This window comes from Prionailurus viverrinus, chromosome A1 (assembly GCF_022837055.1).
Source record: "Prionailurus viverrinus isolate Anna chromosome A1, UM_Priviv_1.0, whole genome shotgun sequence".
NCBI lineage: Eukaryota > Metazoa > Chordata > Mammalia > Carnivora > Felidae > Prionailurus > Prionailurus viverrinus.
In genome coordinates this window covers 92,127,200-92,153,432 of record NC_062561.1, presented here as the reverse complement: position 1 = coordinate 92,153,432, position 26,233 = coordinate 92,127,200, and the positions used below count along the sequence as shown (strand labels likewise).

General features: G+C 39.1%; 1 protein-coding gene across 4 annotated transcripts; it reads right to left on the bottom strand.

Moving 5' to 3' along the window:
- Positions 1–247: 247 nt before the first annotated feature.
- On the bottom strand, positions 248–25,010 carry CLK4 (CDC like kinase 4). 4 transcript variants are annotated; one of them, XM_047850373.1, is made up of 13 exons: positions 24,880–25,010; positions 20,795–20,955; positions 15,821–16,043; positions 14,610–14,700; positions 14,149–14,215; positions 9,769–9,885; positions 9,513–9,679; positions 9,218–9,312; positions 8,837–8,966; positions 5,490–5,572; positions 1,770–1,849; positions 1,009–1,099; positions 248–916 (listed from the first exon to the last, which is right to left on the bottom strand). In XM_047850373.1, the coding sequence occupies exons 2-13, from the start codon at positions 20,953–20,955 to the stop codon at positions 776–778; spliced, it is 1,446 nt and encodes a 481-aa protein (XP_047706329.1). In that variant the 5' UTR covers positions 24,880–25,010; the 3' UTR covers positions 248–775. The 4 variants fall into 4 exon arrangements, with proteins under 4 accessions (XP_047706329.1, XP_047706346.1, XP_047706338.1 ...); XM_047850390.1 differs by lacking the exon at positions 24,880–25,010 and adding exons at positions 17,158–17,215; positions 19,958–20,024 and having other exon boundaries at positions 14,149–16,043; positions 20,795–20,917; XM_047850382.1 differs by lacking the exon at positions 24,880–25,010 and adding an exon at positions 17,158–17,215 and having other exon boundaries at positions 14,149–16,043; positions 20,795–20,933.
- Between the last annotated feature and the right edge of the window lie 1,223 nt (positions 25,011–26,233).

Genomic DNA, 26,233 nt, shown 5'->3' with positions numbered 1-26,233 from the left:
GCTTTGGATTCTGTGTCTCCCTCTCTCTGCCCCTCCCCCACTCACACTGTCTCTCTCAAAAATAAACTTTAAAAAAAATTAACCCTCAGAGGCATCAGAATTCCTATTTCTGATGTGACTGTCCAGTTGGGACTTTAATCTTAAATGAAGTATGTGCTTTTATTAAAAAAAACTGTCATGATCGACAAATTGGATGCCTTTTCATGAATTCTACTTCTCACCACTGACATCACCCAAAGAGACAAAACACAATTCTTAAAATTTAATGAAATTCCAACAGTAAACATTTCCTATGGGTTTTGGTTTCCAATACCTGCCTATTGGGAGTTAATAATACTTATTACCTGTTCAACAATTACAGAAAAAAACTTTAAAGTTAAGAAAAGTTCTGAATTTGAGGTATATAAAGAATATTCATTAAGAATAAAGTAGTCAAGATTTCCTTTTACTCAAAAAAATCACTTCAAAGAGTTGACCTCCATGTACAAAAGACAAGATCAATCACGTTTATCACTGGACACAAAGAATATTCCAAAGGTCTTTAAAAATGGTAATTAATCTCAAAAAGAAAAAAATTTAACTTGTATAGTTCATTATCAAGACCATACTTGCTTAACAAGGTAATTATGCTATTGATACAAAACATACAGTATTTACACTTAACTGTACAAAATAATTTAATGTTTACAAAAATATTAGAATGTTTAGAGTTGACTGACACAGTCTTAAGTAATCTCTTCTAGAGAAGTATATAGTAAGACCACTGATTTCCATTTCATTTCTTTTTTAATAAGTCAAAGAAAGGATGCTGCAAGGCTTCATCCAAGGTAATTCTTTTCACTGGATCATATTCTAACATTCTTCGTACCAGGTCAAACAGTTTCTCATGTTCTTCGTCATGAGAAAGCATAAATTCCTGGGGAAAGAAATATTTTTGTTGAAGAAAGATTTTAAAATTTTTAAAAACTTTTTTTTTTAACCTTTATAATCTTTTTGTTTTCTTTTTACCTTTAATGGTTTGCAGCGTCTCCTAACATATCTACCAGCAGAACTATGTTCATCCCAATCTAGCTGGTTATGGTGAAAATACTTGCGTTTTCTACAAGAAAAAGAAGTCTGGATCAGTAAAAACAATACAAGAGCCACACGTTTACTCTGACCTCACTGGAACAGCTGGAAGCATGAACATCTATCTATGTACACACACACACACGCATACAATTTTTTTAAATTCCAGCAATGACATACTAGATCAGACATATTTTCTAAAACATCTTCCTTAATCTTGCACCCTCTGAGGTTCTCGTGCCCCACCTGAGTGGTTCATGTACCGCACACGGAACAGTGACAGCTTATGGATCCATTCCTGTGAATGTGGATTTCACTAGGTCTGGAATGGGGTGAAGCTATTTGCCAACCACTCTAGCATCCTGTGCAAAGACACACAGCTAGCTAGAGATAGTATGGAATACAAACGTAAACTGCTAGGACTCCCCAAAAATCAAGCTGTTTTTTACTACTCTATTATGTTTATAGCAAGTTAGGAAAACACTTCTGCAAAGTTTAACTGGAGTGTAAAAAGACGCTTTGTTTATTAGTAGATCACAAGGTAAATACTGCATTACTTGTTAAAAATTTGACTTTATGGAGGAAAAAAAATTCGAAATCTGAAGACCTGGAACAAGCAATAACAACAAAGTTGGGTTTTCTGTAGTTTGAATACAGGCCACCGCCCATTCCCAAGAAAGGGCTTTCATCTTAGAGCATACCTTGTTTTCTGAATCATGTGTGTTGGTATGGGTCCTAATATTCGTTCCATCATTGCCAGGTGCTCTTTACTATCATGAGTCTAAAACACAAAGGAAAAAGAAATTTAGCACTTTCCCTTCCCCTACTTGCACAATAAAGGAAAATATAAGAAAACAGCACTGACACAAAAGGACTAGACAGCTGCATAGTTTATATCACCCTCTACTTCAAAGATGGAACAATACTGAATGAGCTATATTAGCTGGTATAAACCAATAAAACTAAAGTCTGATATCCAACATAAGGTTCTGTATAGCAAGTGGATTAGACACGTAATTTAATGTGAAACTGAACAATTTCCTTGTTTTCATTTCTTGCACTCTTTACTAAAGAATGACTAGGGAACAGTACCAGAAAAATGGTCTCCTCATTTAATCAACTGCTGACCCAAAACTGACTTTATTCACTAATGAAGATCCACGTGTTAACATTTACTAGTCCTGGGCAATAAAAATACAGTTGTAATAATTCTTACAACAATCCTGAGCTCGGTATATGGGAACATGAGTTTCAAAGGAGTTAAGATACTAGCCCAAGGTCATATAGCTCATGAATGAGAAAAGGTAGCTATGAATCTAAGTCAAAACTCATCTTCAATCATAATAGGAACAGAGTTTTGGCTCAAGTGGAAGAGAGAAAACTGGCACGCTTAGAGCTGGAACGGTATGCTCCTACATCAGAAGTTGGCAAACTTTTGTAAAGGTCCAAACAGTAAATATTTTAGACCTGGCTGGTTACAAATGGTCTGTGTCACATATTCTTTTTTGTTTAAAAGCAGGCATCAGACAGAATATCATCTGCCAACTCCTCAATCTGAAGAGCAGAGGCTTTTTAAAATCTATCAACCTATTGTTTCTAGCACATTGCTTCCAAAATGTTAAGGCCCTAATTCATGACAGGAGTTAAGTAATATTAACCCCACACTTTTATTTTTTTATTTTCCAAACCAATACAGCTTTTATTGCATCTTTAAAATATCACAAATAAGGGGTGCCTGGGTGGCTTGGTTAAGCATCCGACTTCGGCTCAGGTTAAGCGTCATGAATTCGAGCCCTGCAGTGGGCTCTGCACTGTCAGTGCAGTGCAGCTTAGTTTTTTCCTCTCTCTTTCTCTCTGCCTCTATCCCACTCATGCTATCTCAAAATAAATAAATTTTTAAAAATATGTATCACAAAGAAGTTGAAAAATCATCCAGCATCTTGTTATTCTGTAGCTGGACAACTTAGATCTTATTCACAAGTCTGTTGAACAGTTCCTTTTCCAGATACAACTCCAAACCTTTTCTGATATCCTTGTTTTTAACTGTTGTAACTAGCTGAATCAAAGCGGCTGAGTTTGATACAAGTTCAATATCATTTCCTTCAAGAACTCATCTTTCTGGGCTTCTGAGAGATACTGAACAAGCAACACCTGGCCTCATCTGAATCCTGCAGATGTATTTTTCACCCAAGAAATTCTGCATTTCAACAAGAGAAACCACTCTCCTGAGTAACAACGATGATGGGGAAATGAGCATACACAGACGTCATCTTCTAATGGAAGCCCAGCGTAACACCCTTGACCATGTTCTGTATGGACAAAAAAGAACTGGCTACTCTGCTTGCACTAATTCCCCACCATTTTTGTCAACCTAGAGCCTCTTCTTTTTCTTTCCCAGGAGACAGAGTACACGGAGATGACTGGGTTCCTCTGGAGCGGTTCACAGTAACAGTGCCTCCCTTCATAGTGATGTTGACATTTTCTGGAATGTCGATGGTCTGACTGCCAAGAATCGTCTTCATTCTTGCAGTAGATGCAGCAAAGAGCTAGCTCCACATTTTTAAGAAGTTCCTTAGTTGAAGAATATTTTGGAGGATGCAATTCCAAACAGAAACTTTATCTCAAACCAGTGTTAATAATCTGCACTTATGACCACAGAGTGATTTGTAATCACAGATTATGTGAAGCAACTATTTTGTGTGTCAGAATAAAGAAATCATGCACGCACTCTACTCAACTTTTTCTTGACCTTCAGCTTACAAGACCAGATGCCACCTCCAAGAACTGAGTAGTCACTATGGTTGTAGGTATCAAGCTTGTCTATGAACTCAGAGTACTTTTAATAGGGTCTCTATGGATCAATGGATTAGAAACAGGAGGTCTGACAACGGGGTCCAACAAGCAGTGAACACACATTCTAAAATAGCCACCACCTAAGTGACTCTTAACTTGTCATAGCTTCCTCTCCACCCTGCATGGCCCCCAACTTCAAATCAATCTCAACAGCAGGAGCCAGAATCCACCAAATCTGCACCCTTGACCCCTACAACAAATCACAACACTCTGACCACATTAGAACCCTTCTTCAGTGGGTGCACAACCTAGATCTTCCAAGACTGTTAGATGTCAGTTGTAAGGAGAATTACAAGGGAAAAAAGCAGAGACTTAAATATGGCTTCCTACTTTTTGTTTTGCCAAATCAGGACTTTAATTTTAGAAAATTAACTATCAACAACTATTATCATCATTCCATGAAAAGGACATTTCAGTACCCAAAACAAAAATGCTAGAGGGATAATCTCTAAATAAAGGCCAGAATGACAAATTTACAAAATCATTTTCACTTTGGATTAGTCCACATTCTGGAAACCATGAACTTCTAGGAAACAAGTACCTTTCTATCCAAACAAGTCCATGATGAGTCAGTCCTTGCCTGACCTCACTTCCCCATTTATGCAAGACAGTCTGACAGCACTAACTACTGTTCCCTGACTAGAGAATGCTCTTTTGTGCATCTACACACTTATGGGTACAAGATCTTCCTGAGCTGGCCACCACTCTCTCCAGTTTTCTGACAAACCTCTAATCATCCTTCTGGCAACTGGCTTAAACTCCCTACTTTCTCGGTGACGCCTTCTCTGAAGAAATTTAACCCTCCATCTTTCCTGGGTTCCCACTACACTTTCTACATTGTTCCATTATAGCAAATAACACATTACACTGTAAGCTTTCCCACATTTATCTTTTACATGACTACCTGGAGGACAGAGATGTTGTCTTTCCAACTTTAAACACATAGTGCCTTAAAATGTGCCTAGGATGTCACAATAAAATATGACTTCTTGTCCCTGAATTATTTTATAAAACGAAGTGACTTGCTCATGGCCGTGGTAGTCAGCACAACCAGAACCGAATTATCACTGGCCACAGTAATGCTAATACAAATTTATGCAGGAGCTCAATAAAAAAATGAGAACACAAGACAATATGAACCATGTGAGAAAAACTCCAATCACATGCAAAACAGAATTATGAACACTCACCAAGAGCAGTATTTCATCCAACTATGGTTTTAGAGGATGACCATTCTGCACATATAAGGGTTTTCTGGGGAGTTTTTTTATTTGAGAGAGACAGAGAGCACATGAGTGGAGGACAGGGGCAGAGGGAAAGAGAAAGAGAGGGAGAATCCCAAGCAGGTTCCACACACAGCGCAGAGCCCAACACGGGGCTCAATCCCACAACCCTGGGATCATGACCTGAGCCGAAATCAAGAGGTGCTCAACTGAGCCACCCAGCCTCCCCATTTTATGTAAGTTTTAATATTAACACTACAGCAACTTTTCAAAACGCAGGCCAAAATTTTAACATGCTCTTAACACTGAAAATTAATTATGGAATGGCATTTACTAAATACATACCTGGAAGACTGTGAAACCAAGGTAGTATTCAATAAGAATGCACCCTATGCTCCAAACATCACAAGGTTGAGACCAACCTAAAGCTGTAAAAACAAAAACACTTCTATACGCAACAATTTTTAACTGCCAATGTACCATATCCCTTCCCTCTATGCATGCTCTCTTTACAATAAATAAGATGGTAAACTCCAGGGTTATATTTTAGTTTCACGTAAAATGTTACTCGGTATGCTCTCACAATTCTCCATATCTTTACATCAAATTAGTGTTTATTGTGGGGGAGGGGGCATTTTATGTAAAGTAAGAGAGAGATTAGCAAATATTTTCCAAGTATAACTATCAATTTGTGCAAATACTCCATATTCTCTGATCCGTGTGCAATGGGGAGCATTGTTACTCGCAGTTCATGATTGTTCTAGGAAATTTTACATTTTATTATAGCAAATACAGGTTGACAAGCTCAGAACGTAATTACTAACCACTTCTCAACTTACGAACTTAATGCCTGAGTTTACTTCTTGCATTAAAACAACAACAAGAACCGGGGGAGGGGGTGGTGGTGCCTGGGTGGTTGAGTGGGTCAAGCGTCAACTCCTGATTTTGGCTCAGGTCATGATCTCAGGGTTTGCTTCATGAGATTAAGCCCCACAGTGGGCTCTACACTGACAGCATGGAGCCTGCTTGGGATTCTGTCTCCCTCTCTCTCAGCCCCTCCCCCACTCATGCACTCTACTCTCTCTCACAAACTTAAAAAAAAAAAAAAAAAAAAAAGATCATGATTTCATGCCCTTCCCTTGGGCTCCGTGCTAGGCGTGGAGTCTGCTTAAGATTCCCTCTGCCCCTCTCCTGTTCCCACTCTCTCAAAAAAACAAAAACCATGGTTTTAGATAAACTAAGGATTATAAATGGGTATTATAAGCAGTTATGTTACAAGAATTATAGAGTTATTTAAAGTTCACAGAGAGAGATCTACTTATATATGTACTTTTCAGGCTGTCTGTACCTGATTATATATACCTTCACCTTCACAATCCTCAATGGCAATACTATTCAGGAAAAAATAAAATACCTAGTCTTAAGGTACTTAATTAGAAAAGAGAAGAGTAAATCATACAGATGTTTCAAAATTTTAAAGATCAAGTACTTAGTAAAACAATAATGTATAAATAAAATCTACTTTATCATTTTTTAAGTTGATTTACTCTGAGGGACAGAGATGCACACACATATGCACATGCAGGGCAGAGAAAGGGAGAGAGAGTCCCAAACAGCCTCTGTGCTGTCAGCATGGAGCCTGACTTGGGGCTAAATCCCTTGAACTGTGAGATCATGACCTGAGCTGAAATCAAGAGTTGAGATGCTTAACTGACTGAGCCAGTCACCGAAGTGGCCCAATAAAACCTACTTTAAAGGACATTTTAATTACTTTCAGTAACATAAACGAATTTAAAGAAAAAGGAATAAACAAAATGTTCAAAAACCTTGACTACGATTTTGGTTGTTTTATTTATTCACTTTTTTTTTTTTTAAGTCATTTTAGTTAACCCTCACAGTGCCTGTGCCTATCATTTCAACAAATGGGTAACTGAGCAGGAGTCCACCTACAGTAACACATAAAAAAAATCTGCAATTGATAGATCTTGGACCTAAAATGAACATCTATCTTCTCCAGCCATTCTTATCCAGCTTCTTCCTAGGTGACTGTAACCCTCTGCCACACACCATTCTAAATCATCTTGTTCTGAGAAGTTGGTCCTCATACTCTTTGGAATGCCCCATCGTTCACTTCTACCAACCTCTCCCAGCTTCATGTCTTTACTACAATACCAGACACGTGAGACCAACTGCATGACTACATCTTCCTCTCCAACCTAATTCTGCCTTAATCCTCAGGATTAACACTCCACAAAAACACAAAGGACCTTTCCCAACCTCTTTTCCTCAAAACCAATAACCCCAATTTTGAATTTATATGATCGATCTATCTAGCCTGGCCATACTTGGAACTGTGTTATTGTCACTACTAAGAATACTATATCTTATCCAATCTAGGAGGTCAGTAAGATGTATGACTATTTTATGCACCAATAACAAAGCAAAAATGCCAATTATTTTGTGTTGTGCTCCTCAGGTTAAAATGTGGGGGGGGGAAATCCACCTCTTAAAACTGACAACACACAAAGTTATGTCTTTTTAAGCTCTGAAAATGCCTCTGTCCACAAACTTTTCCCACACTCCTTTCCTAAACTATTGCAACACAACAGCTCCTTTCAGACCATTATGAAGCAGAAATGGTATGATCATTCATTTCAAAGACAAGCTCGAAATTTTTGCTAACTTTGTAGTCACTGGCCACATGAGGCTGTTTTACATCTAACATTTAAATTAACATAAGATTTAGAATTCAGTTCCTCAATCACAGTGGCCACACTGCAAGTACAGAGAAGCCCACATGTGACCAATGGCTACCATACTGGACAATGCAGATATAGAAGGTTTCCATCACATGGAAAGTACTACTGACAAGCACTGCCTAATCTCAATTTCCTTACGCCTTTACCAATCCTCCACCGTGGGTAAAAACTGTTAGTGTGCTTTCCTACTCTTATTCTGAATTACCAACTCCTACCAGCACATGTGAAAACTGGAAACTGACTCTAAAATTTCTACTAGCAAACTCAGTTGGACCTTACTTTTGGCTAATAAGCTTATTCCATGTATCTCTCAAGAGCATCTGATCTAAACTTCTCCCACTCTGTCCAAGCCCCCAACCTCTTCTCCTCCACTCCATAAACAAGACCTAGTCTCTGACATCTTGAGACATAAGATACACACTGCCTGAGTTCCCTCTTACTTCCAAACTCCGCACCTTAAGTCACTTTCTTCTTTAACCTTTCTGGTGTCAATGATTATCAAAGAAGCTCTCCTCTTTGACTAGCCCCCTCTTTCTTCTTGACCTCCGCCTAGCCCTTTACTCAGATGTCTGCCAACCAGACCTTTAGCATTTCTATAGTACCATGCTTTTGTGACATGAAAATAGGTACCCACATCACTTCAAAAATCACATTGCTGTGATGTACTTAGCCAAAAGAACTTGCCCTTTCAGGATCTTGTAATCCTTTCAGGATTAGCATGTTTAAAAAATAACCACCTGGAATATCTTTACAAATGGTATCCCATTTTTCCCACTCAGGAAGAATATTTATAGCAATGTCCAATTTTTCTTAAGATAGTTACTATTTTCTGTACACTAAGAAAATCACACCCATCCCCTAAGTAAAAGGCATGGACAAAAAAAAAAACCCTCATCTTTAATTACAGTATCAGGAAGAGTAGTGTCTACTGACCCAAAATGACCTCTGGAGCTCTGTAATGCCGTGTAGATACCAAAGTACTATGATGTTCATCATCGTATGTTGCACTTCCAAAGTCAACAACTTTGATATCTGTGTTTTTCAGAGTGCGTTCATCACGTTTCTAGAGAAAGAGTTGAGTCAACATGAAGATCAGTAAAGACATAAAAAACGTTACATATTTCAAAAGGCTTGCATATGAGTATCTTTTTGATTCTCAACATAATTCCAGGCGAAAGGTAAAGAAGGATGATCATTTCAGGTTAAAAATCAGGCTATAACCAGTCTTAGAAGTCAAAATTACTCATCGAAGGGTCACCAAGCTAAATTAATTTTAAAAACCACCACCAAAATTAAAACAACTCTTTAACTTACCATTTTAGAATTATATTTGACTACATAGTCAGACTTCACAAATAAAATATTTTCAGGCTTCAAATCTGTATGGGTTAATTTATTATGATGCAAAACTACAAGAAAACAAAAAGAAATCATTAGTTTCACCTATGTATTTCATCTGTATTGGGGGGGATAAGAAGGATCAGTAGTGGATATAGGGATTTCATCTTTACCTGTAACGTGTATTTTTAGTGACAATGTTTTGACATGTTGCTTGTATAATAAAATCTTTTAATTTTCTGGTGTTTAAAAATTTATCAAGTATACTTACAGTTTATTGACTGGCAGATCTGATATGCCATCTGCCTGATGTGGTCAATCTGAAATGGCAGAAAGCTATTTTCTTTAATGAAATCATAGGTACTAAGTCCCAGCAGTTCAAACACAATACAAACATGACCATGATGATCAAACCACTCTAGCATCTGGACACATCGGCTAAAACAGAGCAAATAAAAATGAGTCAGTTCAGAGAATTCTGATTATTTTAGGCAAGATGATGGATCACAATTCAAGTTTATACTTACAAGACGCTATTGGGATCAGTACTATTTAAATGCTCCAATACTTGGATTTCTGAACGAGCTGCTTCACGGTATCGACCTACATTTTTTACAATTTTCACTGCTACATGTATGCCATCCCTTAAAAACAAAATTAAGATGAAAACGGTAGAGGAGCAGAATGAAAACACGTGTCCCTAAAGCATCATCTTACTGAGTATTAATTACTCTATGCTATTTTTCTAAAATAATCTTTCAGGGCATTTTATACCAGATTCCATATAACATTTCTTCAAAAAACAGTCTGGCAAAACACACTTTCTATGGAGCGATAATTCCCTTAATACAAATTTTAATGTTTCTTTCCAGAATTTTATCTAGATTTTATACCAAAAGAAAAAAAAACACAGGGCGCCTGGGTGGCTCAGTTAATAAACATCAGACTTCAGCTCAGGTCATGATCTCATGGTTTGAGGTCTGAGCCCAGCATCAGGCTCTGTGCTGACAGCTCAGAGCCTGGTGCCTGCTTCAAATTCTGTGTCTCCCTCTCTCTCTGCCCCTCCCCTGTCCACACTCTGGCTCTGGCACTCTCTCTCAAAAATAAACACTAAAAAAATAATTAAGATAAAAATAAATCCTCAAACAGAATATGCTACTGCTGAAAGCATTTGCTCAATCACCTAGACAGACCTGCCCTGTGCCAGGTGTGTAGAGCACAGGGGTTAGTCAAGACGAGGGTCGTCACTATGTACCTCACAGCCTAACAGAAAAGAAACACATGAACAACTGACAGTGTTGCAAATGCTTGGTATGAGCTTATACAAAGAGGTAGGAGAGCCAAAAAATTAGAGAGGGGAAGCTCTAATTTATTCAAAGAAGAGGTGACACACAACTGAGCCCTGAAAGACAGCCAGCAGTCTATAAAATGTGGGAGGAAAAGGAACACGTTCATTAAAGGAGATGCCATCAGTAAGTCATGAAGTTGAGAAAATGCTTACTAGCACATTCACTGATACAAGTAGGTAGAAATAACTAGAGCATAAGCTCTAGACTGGTTACCTATAATACTTCCTAAAAAGTATCAAGCCACAAATGATTTTGAGAAAATGGATTTCTAAATTCTCAAATTCCTTTTATCCTCTTTTCTTGAATTTTTTAATGTTTACTCATTTTTGAGAGAGAGAGGGAATAGAGAGAGACAGAGTGTGAGCAGGGGAGGGGCAGAGAGAGGGAGACACAGAATCTGAAGCAAGTTCCAGCCCCCAAGCTGTCAGCACAGAGCCTGAAGCAGGGCTCAAACTCACCAAGAGTGAGATCACGACCTGAGCTGAAGTCTGCCGCTTAAGTGACTGAGCCACCCAGATGCCCCTATCCTCTTTTCTAAATCTGATCTTCCTGAAGATGGACCAGCATTCAAGCCTCTTTGTTTTTTTTTAAACTATGGCCCTTCCATTTGATGTAAGAAAACCTCATGGATCCCTCATTATTAAGATATATAACCTAGAATGTAAAAAAAAAAAAAAAAAAAAAAAAAAAAAAAAAAAAATCTTTGGGACAAACTTTTCTAGTAGCTGGATAGCAAGCCTTTCTCTAAGTCCGGTGGTTTCCAATTTACTGCTTCCACCAAAGCCCCAACGAAGTTGTGGGCTAATAAATCATTAAAACTTATTTTGATGATAATCTCCCTAGGACATTTGGCATATATCTCAAGGTTGCTATGAAACCGCTGTGACAAAACTCCCTTCTAACTCTTATTATATGACCAAGATTTCTTGGTGCTTATGGCTCTAGAAAAGAAAATAAAGGTGTTAGCTAACACCACTACAGTAATTAACTGCAATGAACAGATGTATACCTTAAACTTACACAATGTTACATTACAAACAACTATATCTCAAAAAAAAAAAAAAGGAAACACATTTAATGCTAAAGCATTTAAGATGTTTATGAATACATGTACTTTTTTTTTGAAATCCCAACCAACCCAATAAAAGACACATTTCCAATTAAATTTTATACTTAGTTCCAGTAACCATCAAAATTCGCAATAGATTTATACTTGATCAACTGAATACCGTTTACTGGAATATCTCAAGTACTCTCTTGGAATCTCAAGTTTTAAGAGAGCATTAATAGGGCAACTGGTAAAGTCTGAGTAAGATCTGTAGATCAGCTGGCAAAATTTGAAAATATAACACATATATGTATACAGCAAATTATAAAGAAAATACTGTAAAATGTTAACATGAGGAATCTGCGTGAAGGATATATGGGAATTTTTTCAACTATTCCAGAAAATTCTAGGAGTCTGAAAATATTTCAAAAGTTCACTTCACAGGACTCCTGGGTTTGTTGGTTAAGCATCTGACTCTTGGTTTCGGCTCAGGTCATGATCTCACAGTTTGTGGGATTGAAACCTGCATCGGGCTCTGTGCGGACAGCACAGAACCTGCTTGGGATTCTCTCCCTGCCCCTCCCCCGTGCATGTGCTTGCGCTCTCCTCAAAATAAATAAACGTTAAAAAAAATATGACTTCACATTCACATTTTTATTGAAAAGACAGTGTGATAATGAACTTTAGGATAATATACTTTATGGAAAATGGAATGAAAATATGTTCAAGAATAAAACATGTTTAAGCATTCAAGAGTTGGTTCATGAATAAAGGTAGCTATCAAATTGCTATATAGATTCTCAAATATACTTAAGAACAGTTTTTAAATAATATATTAATGTTTAAATAAGTTGGAAATTATATCTGTCCCCATTTTATTTTTTTTATTTTTTATTTATTTTTTTTTCAATATATGAAGTTTATTGTCAAATTGGTTTCCATACAACACCCAGTGCTCATCCCAAAAGGTGCCCTCCTCAATACCAATCACCCACCCTCCCCTCCCTCCCACCCTGTCCCCAACCATTTTAGGATGAAAAATTTTAAATGTCAATTTAAAATGTGCAGTTGAGGGGCCCCTGGGTGGCTCAGTCGGTTGAGCATCCGACTTTGGCTAAGGTCATGATCTCACAGCTCATGAGTTGGAGCCCCACGTTGGGCTCTGTGCTGACAGAGCCTGGAGCCTGCTTCTGCTTCAGTGTCTCCCTCTCTCTTTGCCCCTAACCCACTCGCATTCTGTCTCTGTCTCTCTCAAAAATAAACAAACATTAAAAAAAAAAAAAAATGTGCAATTGAGGGGCGCCTGAGTGGCTCAGTCAGGTAAGCGTCTGACTTCGGCTCAGGTCATGATCTCATGGTTCCTGAGTCCGAGCCCCGCGTCGGGCTCTGGACTGACAGCTCAGAGACTAGAGCCCGCTTCAGATTCTGTGTCTCCCTCTGTCTGCCCCTCCACTGCTTGCACTCTGACACTTGCATTGTCTCAAAAATAAACAAACATTAGAAATGTGCAGTTGAAATAACTGTGTTTTAAAACAGGTTTACTTACTAAAAAGTCTGCAAACTACAGAACAGAGGTTCTGGAGGAAAATGTTGATGTGAGACACAGGGTCAAAACACAAAGGGCTTTTACTAAGTCATTAAAGAATTTGGACTTTTTTCTGCAGGCTTTAATGTAGCAGAATTCCTTCGTAGTATAAGATGCTAACTCTTAACATGCAAATATTATCCTTTGGGAATGAAGATTTTTGTTTTATTTTGTTGCCATAGATACTTTTATTTCATGAAGGCTGAAGAAACTGTACAAAATCGGCATGATACACACAGCACAAATGAAAAAAATGATAAAATAACATTCTTCAGGTAATAGCTAGTACTTTATAGCAGACTACTTCTTCTCCAAAGATAATTATGGATTGTTCCAAAATAAAGCTAGATAGATCCAAGATGCTCCCTTCTACTCCCTTAGCTACACTACAGAGCAGATTGCTTTTTACTAGGCCATTTCTTCCATGTCCAATTTTCAGATCGGGAATAAATGTTTTTGACCAAGATTAGAAAACTTTATTGTCTCTGCTACTCAAAACTAAAGCAAAGCACTCTAAATCTCACATAAGGGCCAAGGCCTAAGTTCTGGGAAATTCCTTTACTCGAAGATTCACTTTAATTTCAACAAACACCCCATCGGATAGAATTTGTCAATTTTTTTTGGTTTTAAGATTTTTTTTTTTTATGTGATCTCGACACCCAACATGGGGCTCAAACTCACAACCCTGAAATCAAGAGTCACGTGCTCCACCAACGGAGCCAGCCAGGAACCCTGAAATTCGTCTGCATTCTTGACCAAAACCCACACCCATGATAAATAACCAGACATAGTTCAAGAAATTCTGGGTATTTATACCACCCAGGAAAACAAGTGGCCACCTCTTAAAAATGCCATTTCATTTAAATCATAGATCCGTCCCTACCCAAAATATCAGAATGTTCAAAAAAGGAAAAAACAAACTTACATGCCATGATCAATGCACTCTACAACTTTGCCAAAGGCCCCCTCACCCAAAGTGTCCACGATTTCATCTAAAGTAAGGGAGGAGAAAAAGGAGTAAGTACTTGAGTATAAATTATCTAGTTATTCAAACAATGAATACTTAAGTGTGGAATATTTTCAAATGATGTCTATTAAAGCATAACTAAGGTTTCAGCACTCAAATTATTTTATTTTCAGCTGCTACAAAAACAATTAGATAGAGCTATCTTTCTTGCTCTAAGCTCAAATTCCACTGATTATTTTGGAAATTTAGAGTAGAAATATTTAAATTCTATAGAAAAGAAGAAATACAAAAGAACAAACAAACCCACAAAAAACAAAACAAAAAAGCAATGAAGAGTTCTTTAGCCCCCCGCTGACAACTATTCTTAAAAAGATTATTCTGTCTGCAAAGTTAAAAAAGTGTTGAAAAATATTCTATACATCTTGCTCTTAGAACGTCTCCACTTTGACAGATCAGGTGACCCTCCTCATCATCCTCTATACTCCTGGATCTTTTCCTTCGGTGGCTCTTCTGGAACGGCAAGTGGGCAGCACCAAGATCGTCCAGCCAATCAATATATCAGAGTGAATTCAGGGCAGAATACGCAATTCATTCAGCGGGGAGATATTCAGGCATTCAGATAAGCACCAGGCCACGAACAGTTGGCAGGAGCAATTTCAAATTCAGTCCCCAGAAATTCACAGGGCACAGTTTATGTTACAGAAGAAAAACATGGCAAGGAACAGATTTTCAGATAAGATACTTAAAGTGGCAATAGAAAAAAAACAACACAATTGTCTCTTTAAAATACTGATTTAATTGAAGTCTGAAATTTAAAGAATGCAATGTCATGATCTACTTATCTCTTGTTATAAAATAGCATATGCTGTGAATTGAGATGTCTAGTTTGTTGGGGGGGAAGGTTTTAAAATGTCAAAATTAGTTGAAACTATTTAGCAATATTTTAAAATACACATAATTAAAGGGGGAAATAAAAGCTAGTTAATTTCCATGTTCACTCTAATCAAAACTTGGGGAAGGAAACAATTTATTCAAAGTTTACTGATTAAACAGGTGAAGATGTCTGAGTGTAAAAAAAGGCAAACTTTTTGGATAACGCACTTTCCATTCAGCACCCATTTCAGAATTTCAGTGCAACTAGCTGCAGACAATGATGCACTGTGCTCTGGGACTATGCTATATATAGAGTACACTTAAGTATCCACCAGTGCAAAGTTCTAGAGATGTTTCCAACCATTAGGAAAAGGGCTTCTTTTAAAGTAAAAAACAAAAACAAAAACAAAAAGTTTACTATAAAAGAAAAGATGGGTGCTTTAATTTTTCATAAGATTATATTACAAAACATAAAAATATTTTTAATATTAAAATTTAATATTAAAATCAAGAACTCATGATCTGGGTTGCAGAAAATGAGTAAATATGGGCAAACGAAGGCTACCTAATAAATACAGATTAGCTATGAAAATTTGGATGTTTAAGGATTCAAGTAATATAAACACATTTATAATATATCCAAATAATATTACATATATATATATATATATATAAACTTTTTCAAACTTACTGGCTCATTAAGAGTTTTTACACACAAATAAGCATCCACCCAAAATAAAAACAAAATCAATCATACCGAACGTGACTGTTGACTTGAACAGTGTCTATTACGCTTCCTTTTAGGACTGCTTCTCCTACTTCGGACCGAAGATTTACTGCAGTGGATTCGATAACTGCTTTCAACGTCTCTGTGATAATGTCTAGGAACATAGCCTTCGCAGTAGTCATTTCTATATTCATCAACATATCTCCGGTCCCGATAATCTCTCTCATTCAAGGACCTCGCTTCTAAATAATGACTGCAAACACATTAAAGGATTTCAAATTATTCTCTTCATCCTGGAACTGTGGTTCAAACAAAACATTCTCTCAAGAATTCCTGGTTTAAACAGCTAACTTGATAAAAAGAAAAAACCTCAAATTGATGAATTAGAATTTATACTTATCTCACAAACTTAAGACATAATTTTACTTTAACCAACAAGCGAGTTCATATTCTCCATCAGATAGACTGCTATCAAACACCTCAGATCAAAGAACAAAGCTTGAGTCAATTATGTTCAGTGTTTACTTGATTAAGTGTCCCTGTACCTTTTGGAGAAAGTTAACACCAAAAATTCACCAGTCTTATGATATATGCAACTGTAACTAAGCTTTCTTTTCTCAGAGAGCCACACACAATCAGAGGCAGGCAAAACAGGATTCCTTTCTCTTTTAATGTTAAGTGAATTTTAGATATCCCCGGCACACACATAATTCTTTCATGAAAGGTGTACTGGAGCTCGAAGTGATCTTACATGTATTCCAGACCTTTCATTTTACAGATGACTAAATTAAGATCCCAAGGACAATGATTTGCCATGGCTGTAGAGCATTCTAATTCCTATTATAAGGGCCAATTTTATTACACATATCACATATCACCTATGCCACCTTCTCTCCTCTTTGTATTCCTAGCTTCCTGTTACTCCTCTTTGAGAAAGACAACATAGCTTTTGAAGGCTGCCTCATGTGCCAAAGATATTAAACTACATCCCCCCACAAATGAGAAAAGGATCTTGTAATTGCTTGCCTAGGATTACAACAGACCCACCCCCACCACCCTACTTCCCTTTGCATTTCTAACTTCCTGTCATTCTTACTTGCAAAATACTCAAAAATTCTACATGGGAAACCGCATCATCTAGTGCCATAGTGGTTAACTTCTGAATCCACAGATCCCTTTAAAAATCTGATGAAAGCTATGGACCCTCTCACTTAAGAAATGCACAAATGCATAAACAAAACTTGGCAAGGAATTTCACAGAGGTCACGGACCTCAGGAAGTCAATGGATCCCAGTTAAGTATCCTTGATCTGATGGAAAGAAAAGGACATAGATTCAATTGGCCCAGTTTCCCGTCCCCCTCTCTACCTGGGATGGTGTCCTCTTCAACAGAGTGCGAAGCTTCAAGAGGGATGCACATGGAGCACTGAGGGAGAGAGGGGACACCTGCCCAGTCAGACAAATCGGCTAAAAGAATCCTGACAAGCAATGGAGTGACAGATGTTGACTAGACTGCCCTCACCAACCTCATTCTCTCCCCAGAATATGCTGTTGTTCATTTTCCCAGGGGCTGGTTTAGGCAGAAATAAAGGGAAAGCATCTCTAAACTGCTACTCAACAGGGCTGGCAGAATATCCAGGCTGAGGAAATGCAGAAACCCCCTTCTCCCTTTCCCCAGTGTCAATCTTAAGTTCTAACCATTGGAGAAACAACTTGGGGTATCAGGATAAGACTGTGAGTCTATGTCAGGGATCTGACGACTTGGTTTGGACCTGTCAGGGAGAGATCTGTAATACATCAGCCTAGAAATTACCATACTCTCAAGGGCATCCTTTTCAATTCTGTAAGGCATCCTTCCTATAAAAGTCCAAAATCTATCAGAAAAAAATAGTACTAATAATCTTTAGCTGGAATAGTGCATAAAATTAGAGTTGCAGATAATCCATAAACAATCTACAGACTAACAAACATGAGGTGAAGCCATGAGGAAAAACTAGAAAAATGAGGGACCTCTTCAATCTCTAACAACCAAGCCTTAGAGATTACATAAACAAAGTCTACAGAATCATAAAGGCCATGTATGGACAGAGTGGACAAGATGAACAGATTGATTTAAATTCTAAAATATTCACTGAATATCCAGTGAATATTTTACTGTAGTCCTTCAAAATAGCCAAGACTAATGAGGCTACGGGCATTCGTTTTTATTTCCACACAGGTCCTGTGGAAGATAAAAAAATATATATAAGGCAAAATCCCTGCCAACAAATAATGAACAATTTGAGATCATTCACATAAAAACAAAACTCGACAATGCAGGAAATGCTGAAAGGTTGCACGAGTGCTTAGGATCATAGAGGGGAAAAAACTCAAACTGCTTAAAATGGTCAGAGAAGACTTCATAAAAAAGCAGAGTTGCATCTTAAAGGGAAGTCAAGATTTGGACAAGGTGGCAAGCAGAAGAAATGGGAGGGGAGAAGAATAGCGTATGACCATCTCACACTTACAGATCACCTGTAGCCACAATGGCTTGGAGATGGGTGGTCTACGTATTACTTGGGAAACAATGCATGGACACTACAGCAAGACCACTGTTCACATAGGGAATGAACAGAAGCAAATAAAATAAGCTGGAAACAGATCATGCAAAATCTTGCATGCCAGGCTAAGGCGTTTAAAACAGTGTTTCTCAAAGGGTGGTCTGTTTATCAATCATATCAAAATATGGAATTATTAAAAATGAAGATCCTTCAGCCCCAGGTCAGACTAACTCCATCTATATATGGTAATATGCATTTTAAACATACCTCTGAGACACTTCTGTTCATACTAAAGTTTGAGAATCTTTGGTTTAAGACTTGATACTCTATATTACATAAGAAAACACTTAAAAACTATTAACACAATATATAAAGTTGTTTGAAGCCATATCAGTCTTCCTGATACAGAACTAGAATTAGTACAAAACTAATTAAACCTGTAACAAGGGAGACCAATTCACAGGTTACTGGCAAAAGACAAATAAGAAAAGACACTCTGCAATACATACAAAAAAAGGTTTAAAAATTGATATATATTAAAAGCTCTTATAAATCAGTAAAATACTCTGTAAGAGAAAAAAATGGGCATTGGACAAACTCACTAAAAATTTAGAAATTCAAATTAAAACACTATTCTTGGCATTTCAAAATGCCAAGATTGGTAAGAGCAAGAAAGAGTATATTGTACAACTTGGTACAAACTTTCAAAAAAAAGACATCAATATGTAGCAAGAGCTTTGTACCCTTAAAGAGTTCACACCCTTTAATTTAAAAATGTCCCTTCTCAGGGGCACCTGGTGGCTCAGTTAAGTGTCCAACTTTGGTTCAGGTCATGATCTCACGGTTCATGAGTTCGAGGCCCCTGTCAGGCTCTGTGCTGACAGCTCTAAGCCTGGAGCCTGTTTTTGGATCCCGTGTCTCCGTCTCTCACTGCCCCTCCCCTGTTCCCGCGGTCTCTCTCTCTCAAAAATAAATAAGACATTAAAAAAAAAAAAAAAGTTTTTTTTAAATGTCCCTTCTTAAAACCTATTTTCAGGAAATAATCAGAGGCAAAGACTCACATAGAAAGATTTTTTTAAGAAAAGAATAATGGGGGTCTAGGATCCTCCCAAGGATACCTTCTTTACAGTTTATGGCAATTCTCATTCTTTTCAATAATTTTGTAAAAAATACTGTTGTAAAGTTTTTTTATCTTCAAAAAGACTATCAGATATTAGAATATTCCACATTATGGAGAACAATTACCATTAGACACCTCTGGTGTCAATGTCAAAGAAGACACAGGCCTGCTGTTTAACTGGACTGACGTAGTATATTTATGTAGTTAATAATAAACAAGAACTATCCACTCAAATCACTTCCTTCCTACATAAGAAACCTATGTATCATTAGTACTATGATGTTAATTTAAGACTTACAGGACATTCTGTATTTATTAATAAAAGGGTACAGATGTTTCTCTACAGTGCATTAATTAGCTCAGGTCATTGCAATCCTGGCACAAACCCTCCCTCTTCCCCATGTAACAGTGTGTGATGAAGAAAGATTAATCTGTGGTGACTACCCACAAGCTCACTGTTCCGCAGAACAAGTCTGTTTTAGCATGGAGAAGGAAAAAAATTACATACTGTTTTTTAAAGTAACCCCAGCTGGCTAATTTAGAAAGCAATCTGGCAAACAGTCTCAATGGAACATCTACAAAACAAGGAGAAAACATAGAACCAACAAAACAAATGAGAAAGGGAAGTTAATGGAAGACAGACTGAAAGAAATGCTACTCACCTAGCCTTTCTTTAATCATTTAGGTACTTTAAAATTCCTTTAATTCTCTGTAAATGTATTACCTCCAAATTTTACAGTAAGAGTATAATTAAACAGGACACATGCTACTGAAAAATTTTTATTGAAGCCCTTCCCTAAATTACTGGTTCTTACAATAACCTTCTAAAAAACCTACACACATTCATTGGCCTTATCTACAAATGTAACCTACAGAACACAGTGTAAGCGACGAGTCCTCTATGTACTTTACCATTCTCAAATAATACATGCTGGTTTTCTCATCTAGTTGAACTCTCCCTACCCCTCATTCTCTCTCACTTGTGGAACCTAAACAAGCATCCCAAAATACATATCTCCTCCTACATACAAGTTAAAGGCACATACTGGACATTCTATCATCACTATTACTTAACTGTGTGTCTCACCACCCCAACTACATTACTGGCAGCTGGGACTCAACTATCTCCCACCACTCCCAGATAGATGTAGATAAATAAGGTTTGCTCACAGCTGTAGTCTCGGCACCTATATAGTGCCTAGCCTGTAATAGGAATTCAATAAACATCAACTGAATATTTGTTGACTTAAATATAAAACAATCTGACAGAATAAAGCTACGTAAGCTAACGAGAAATCATTAAAACTACCAGTGGTAAAATGTTACTGATTCAAGAGTGATTTACCAATCAGATTCTTTAAACTGGTGATGTGGTTTACAATGTCTGTTCTCTTGCGTACTGCTGTGGGACCTCCTCTTCCGTTTGTGACTTCCACTGTAGCTTTCATGTCCCCAGCTTTCTCTGCTATCCCAATCAGGGCAGTGAGTTCTTTTGGAATGACGCATCTGTTAACGGAAATGAAAAGTTGTGGAGGTTATAGATGGCTACGTTTAGTAAATAAAATATTACAAATTATTTAAATAAAACACTCAGCACATGGGGTCATACATGTTCTAAAATCTTTGTAGATGATGTTTCCCAAGGCATGCGACACCATTCCACAGTGTGTCAGATGACTGTAAGTAGCATACAGACCGAGTACTAAATTATGCATAACATTATGAGACCTTAACAATACGTTCTCTTTCAGTTCTTCTGGATTAATTAGCAGCTTAGTGTTTATCTTCAACTAACCCTTGCTAACTGCCATTGTAAAAACAGTAAAAGGGCCAGGATTCAGACTCAGAACCTCCAGTAGACAACAATATCCAGCTAGAAATTAATAATTTGGGGGCTTTAATTCATTTTTATCTTAAAAAATAAGATTTTAAGTAATCTCTACATCCATTGGGGCCTCGAACTCACAACCCAGAGATCAAGAGTCACACACTCCAACAACTGAGCTAGCTCGGCACCCCTTACCTTCTTTTTATAATCAATGATCTCCTTTTAAGTTATTGATATGATTTCCTTTAAAAATGTTTATTTTTTAAATATTTACTTAGAGACAGAGAGAAAGAACGAGCACAGGAAGGACACAGAGAGAAGGAGAGAGAGAATCCCAAGGAGGCTCCATGCTGTCAATGCAGAGCCCAACTTGGGGCTTGATCTCACCAACCATGAGATAATGACCTGAGCTGATATCAAGAGTGGGCACATAACCCCCCCAAAAATGTTATCTTTAAAATATGAGCTATTTTAGGGGAGCCTGGGTGGCTCAGTAGCTTAAGCCTCCATCTCTTGGTTTTGGCTCAGATCATGATCTCACAATTTGTTAGTTCGAGTCCTGCCTGAAATTCTCCTTCTCTCTCCCTCTCTCTCTGCCCCTCCTGCATGTGCTCTCTCAAAATACAAACTTCAAAAAATTTAAAAAATATATGGGCTATTTTAAAGAGAAATATCACAGGGTGCCTGGGCTGCTCAGTTACTTATGTGCCCAACTCTTGATTTCAACTCGGGTCTGCTCTCAGGATTCCTGGGATGAAGTCCTTGCGTCTATAGCCTGCTTGCGATTCTCTCTCTCCCTGCCCCTTCTCCCCTGGCACATACTCGCTCACAAAATAAACTTAAAAAAGAAGAGAGAGAGAAATAGCGTGCCATACAGCTTTGGCAAAATTCTGTAACACAAACAACTGAAGTCAGAGAAAGATACAGGTATACTAAATATAGGGGATGACGTTGTCTTACAAGTAAAGAGCCAGTAATGAAGCTTCTTTTTCTCAAAAACTAGAGAGAATTGCTTTTTCTAAATCTCAGGATGACTCCAAGCTTTGGGGAAAAAACTAGGAGGTGAGTGGAACATAGTATTCAGAGACTGAAAAAGCAAAGCTTGTATAAACTCATTTTCTCTATCCAACATGTTTATTTTCAGATCTTGCAATTAGCCTTAAAACGAAAACATATTTGTTGTAGATCTGGGGTAACTGAAAAAACCAACCTACAAGGATGCACATGGTCACAGTGAAATGGGATGATGATACTGACAATTCCCTGATTTTCTGCCTCCATCTACAACCTCTAAAGCATAGGTTCCCTCTAGGCTCAGGATCTGTGTTCTAACAATGTAATCCCTATCTGCTGCTCCCCATCTTAATTCTTCTACAAATAAGCAGTTTTTATCCATGATATCCAAGCTGCTGGGAAAGGGTGAGTTTCACAGCTCAAGGAAAGAGCTAAAAAAAGAAAAAATGGAGCAAATCCAGCTTAGTTAACTGCTTTTAGCTTGCCCAAATGACTCAGTAACAAGCAAACAAATTCAAGTAAAAATTTAAATGATTTCAAACGGATTAAAAAAAGACTCAAAATGAGGCAGCTGTGATTCTCCTGGGAAGTATTCCCTAAGAAAATATTTGTATCATAACTTTTGCTTAAAAAAGGGAATGAGGGTGCATTGGTCAGATAAATAAAAAATGCTAAAACTAGTTAGGATTCTCACTGGAGGGGCACCTGGGTGGCTCAGTTGGTTGAGTGTCTGACTCCTAATTTTGGCTCAGGTCATGATCCCAGGGTTGTGGAATCAAGCCCCAGCCCCGCATGCGCCACACATCCGGTTCTGCGCCGATTGTGGAGCTGTGGAGCCGGTTTAAGATTCTTTCTCTATTCCACCCCCTACCCTCCCACCCCTCTCTCCCGCTTGCACTCATTCTCTTGCTCTCTAAAATTAAAAAATTAAAAAGGATTCTCACTGGAAATTATTAAGTGAGCATTCTGGTTTTATAGTCACTTCAAAATGGGAAACTGAAATGAATGACACTAAAAATTAACTTGAGGCAAAGGCCATCACAAAAGCCATCTAAAATTGTTATTTCTAGTGGAATTCTTCCAACACTTCCTTCAATTACCCCAACTGTATTTTAACCACATAACTCTTTAAAATAGATTGTTTAAGTATTTTTTTTTTATTGTTTAAGCATTCTTAAATCACAGCCAGCAAAATTACAACATCTGATGACTGAGGATTATAACTATCCATTATTATGCAATTTTTACAAAACTTGTGTCTGCTTTAGCTTTCTTTTCCTTCTGTCAGTCACCCACAACCAGCTCACCTCAAACAAGGCAGAATTCTCAAACAACCAAAATTATCAATACTCAAAACATTAAGAATGAGCATCCTGGGAGGGCCGATGATTTATTTCTCTAGTTAAGTTCACTACTTTAAATTTAATTCGGCTGTTAGAAAGCTTTTCTCCCTGCTAACCATGTTCAGAAATATTGTCTCAGGAGGCAAAGAATCCCAGACCCATATTTAACAGATAAAGTTCCTTCACATCCATAAGAAAACCCATCTAGAATTATTACACTACCTTTAATTAAATAATCCTACATGCTAGAATCCCCACATATCTTTCATTAAAAACATCAGACACAATGGATCTGTATGTATATACACGTCTTAGAAATCGGATTCTCTCCCTGCCCTTTCATACCCGTCAATTTTATTCAATGTATATGGCTTAAAAAAAAAAAATCGAAACAGGTTAAAGCCACGATTACATAGATGGCTCCAGAAGGACTGCACTTAATGGGCAACGAGCAGCCCGCAGGTAGGTGTGTGTTTATGGAGCAGAATCTTAAAAGGGCAGCTATAAAGCAAGACCAGGTGGGTGGCCGGGTCAGCGGCGCAGGCTACTTAGGTAATCCAGGATAACAAGATGCAAAAGTATCAAAACGCAGACCAGTGCAACAATGGTATGTTCCACTTCAGGGGGAATAAGTGTTGCACAAGGGACGAACCTCTCCGTATCTCTACCTTGCACAAGCACGAGCTCGGTTCCACCACCGGGACTCGAGCAGACCGGCGGTTTCTCAGACGCCCGGTACCCACCCTCCCCCACCCCGCCCCAGGGCACCTGGCCAGTGCCTTTGGCGCACTCACAGATAGGGCCAGATGTTTGGACTCTGGAACACCCCCCCCACACACACACACAGCATTTGCCTGTAGAGAGGCAAATGCTACAAACGGCAGAGACCAGGCCATCAGGAGAGAACCTGATCTCAGACAACACAAACCCCCAAGGACAGCTCTCGAAGGGTCTTCCCGACAGATCCTCGCCCTCGCCGGCGGCACGAGCCAGGGCCTCTGGAGCCGCGATGCGAGAGGCCGGGGCCCTCAGAGAAGACTCAGCGGCAGAATCGGGGCCTGTCCGCCCCAGGACATTAAATCTACCACGGCACCTGAGCAACTTTAGGTTTTGAAGGCCACCAAGCCAGCTGTGCTCCGAAGAAATCCCGGTCGCCAAGGCCCCGAACCGGGCCGTTTCTCCGACACCTGGCTTTGAGACTTAAAAGACTGGAAACGGCCCAGCCCAGCCGACCCAAAACCTTACCTCCGCAAAAGGAAAAGGCCCTCTGGCCGAGAAACGTCGCCAAACCGCCGTCTTCTCTCTCCACCCGCTGCGACAAACACCCCACAAAATGGCGGCAGCGCCGTCTCCTTACAACCCCCCAGGCGGCCTCTAGCGCCACCTACGCCGCGCGAACGCGCCTGCGTGACAGAGGCTCGCGCGCTCCCGCCTCACTGCGTAAGGGGCGGAGCTCCCTGTGCGCCGAAAGGGAAGGGTCCGACCCTCCACACTGCGGCTGCGCGAGTCAGACAGGGCAGCACCGCCCCCCCTCTCCCCACCCCCCCACCCCCAGGCCTGGTTGGGGGAAGGGGACCCTTGAGGTTGTTTTTGTTGTGGGACAGTCAGGATGAAATCCAGGGGAAATGCGTGTGCCCTGCCCTCACCCGGTGGCACGTGTCTGCTCCTTCAGATGGAGTTAAGTGCGGCACCACTCGGCAGAGCCAGCCGTGGCCCTGTTTCTTGCTCTCCCGCTCAAATGGACAGCACCATGGCCTTTGGGCGGCAGTCCCTTGAGTCCCCTTGGGGACCTCGCCTGTAGAGAGTGCCAGCAAGCAACAGCGAAGACCCCAAACCCACCCTGTGCCAGGCCCGAGCTGGTTCTGGGAGCAGTTCAGTGAACAGGACACGAGTAGTCCAGGCTGTGTGGAGCTTCAGTCTAAAATGGAGTGGGATAAAGAGGACGTCTCAGAAAACAAGCTCAGGGTTGCTTATACTTTTTTTAAGGCCTGTGCTACTAATCAGAAGAACACAACAACAACAAAAAATGAAGTTTCAACTGAGACTCCTTACAGTGTTCTTCCTGTTAGGGTCCTTCCTGAGGAGAGGGTAGCTGGAAATTTCCCTAACAAAGCTCCCATTTTTTTTGTCCCTGTAGGTGTGTTTCATTAAACGGAGGCAGAGTGATGTCTGAGAGCTAGTGAGCATCTATTAAGAGGCTTGCTGATCTCAACTGAGGCATTTTGCAGTCCTAAGAACCCCTAGACAGTTCTCCATGGAGAGTATGTAGAGTGAGAAAAGAGAAGAGAAGCAGTCCCAGCCCTAAGAAACACTTTTAAGGGACAGAGGAAAACAACCGAAGAAGGAATGATCGTAAGAGGAGAACCAAGAATATGGTGTCAGAGAAAGGAAGGGGAGAAGGGCTTAAATGAGGGAAAAGCTGGCAGTGCCAAATGCAGGGAAGGGGTCAGGTATCCTTAGTACAAAGTGTGGGGGCACCTGTGTGGCTCAGTCGGTTAAGTGTGTGACTCTTGGTTTGGGCTCAGGTCATGATCTCACAGTTCCTGAGTTCAAGCTCTGCATCGAGGCTCTGCACTGACACAAGGAGCCTGCTTGGGAT

Coding starts and splice junctions, on each gene's coding strand:
- CLK4 (XM_047850373.1), bottom strand. CDS start 20,955: ATGCGTCATTCCAAAAGAACTCACTGCCCTGATTGGGATAGCAGAGAA. Junction 14,701..15,820: donor CAAGTCAACAGTCACGTTCG/GTATGATTGATT, acceptor TTGCCGTTCCAG/AAGAGCCACCGAAGGAAAAG. Junction 1,100..1,769: donor CACATGATTCAGAAAACAAG/GTATGCTCTAAG, acceptor TTTTTCTTGTAG/AAAACGCAAGTATTTTCACC.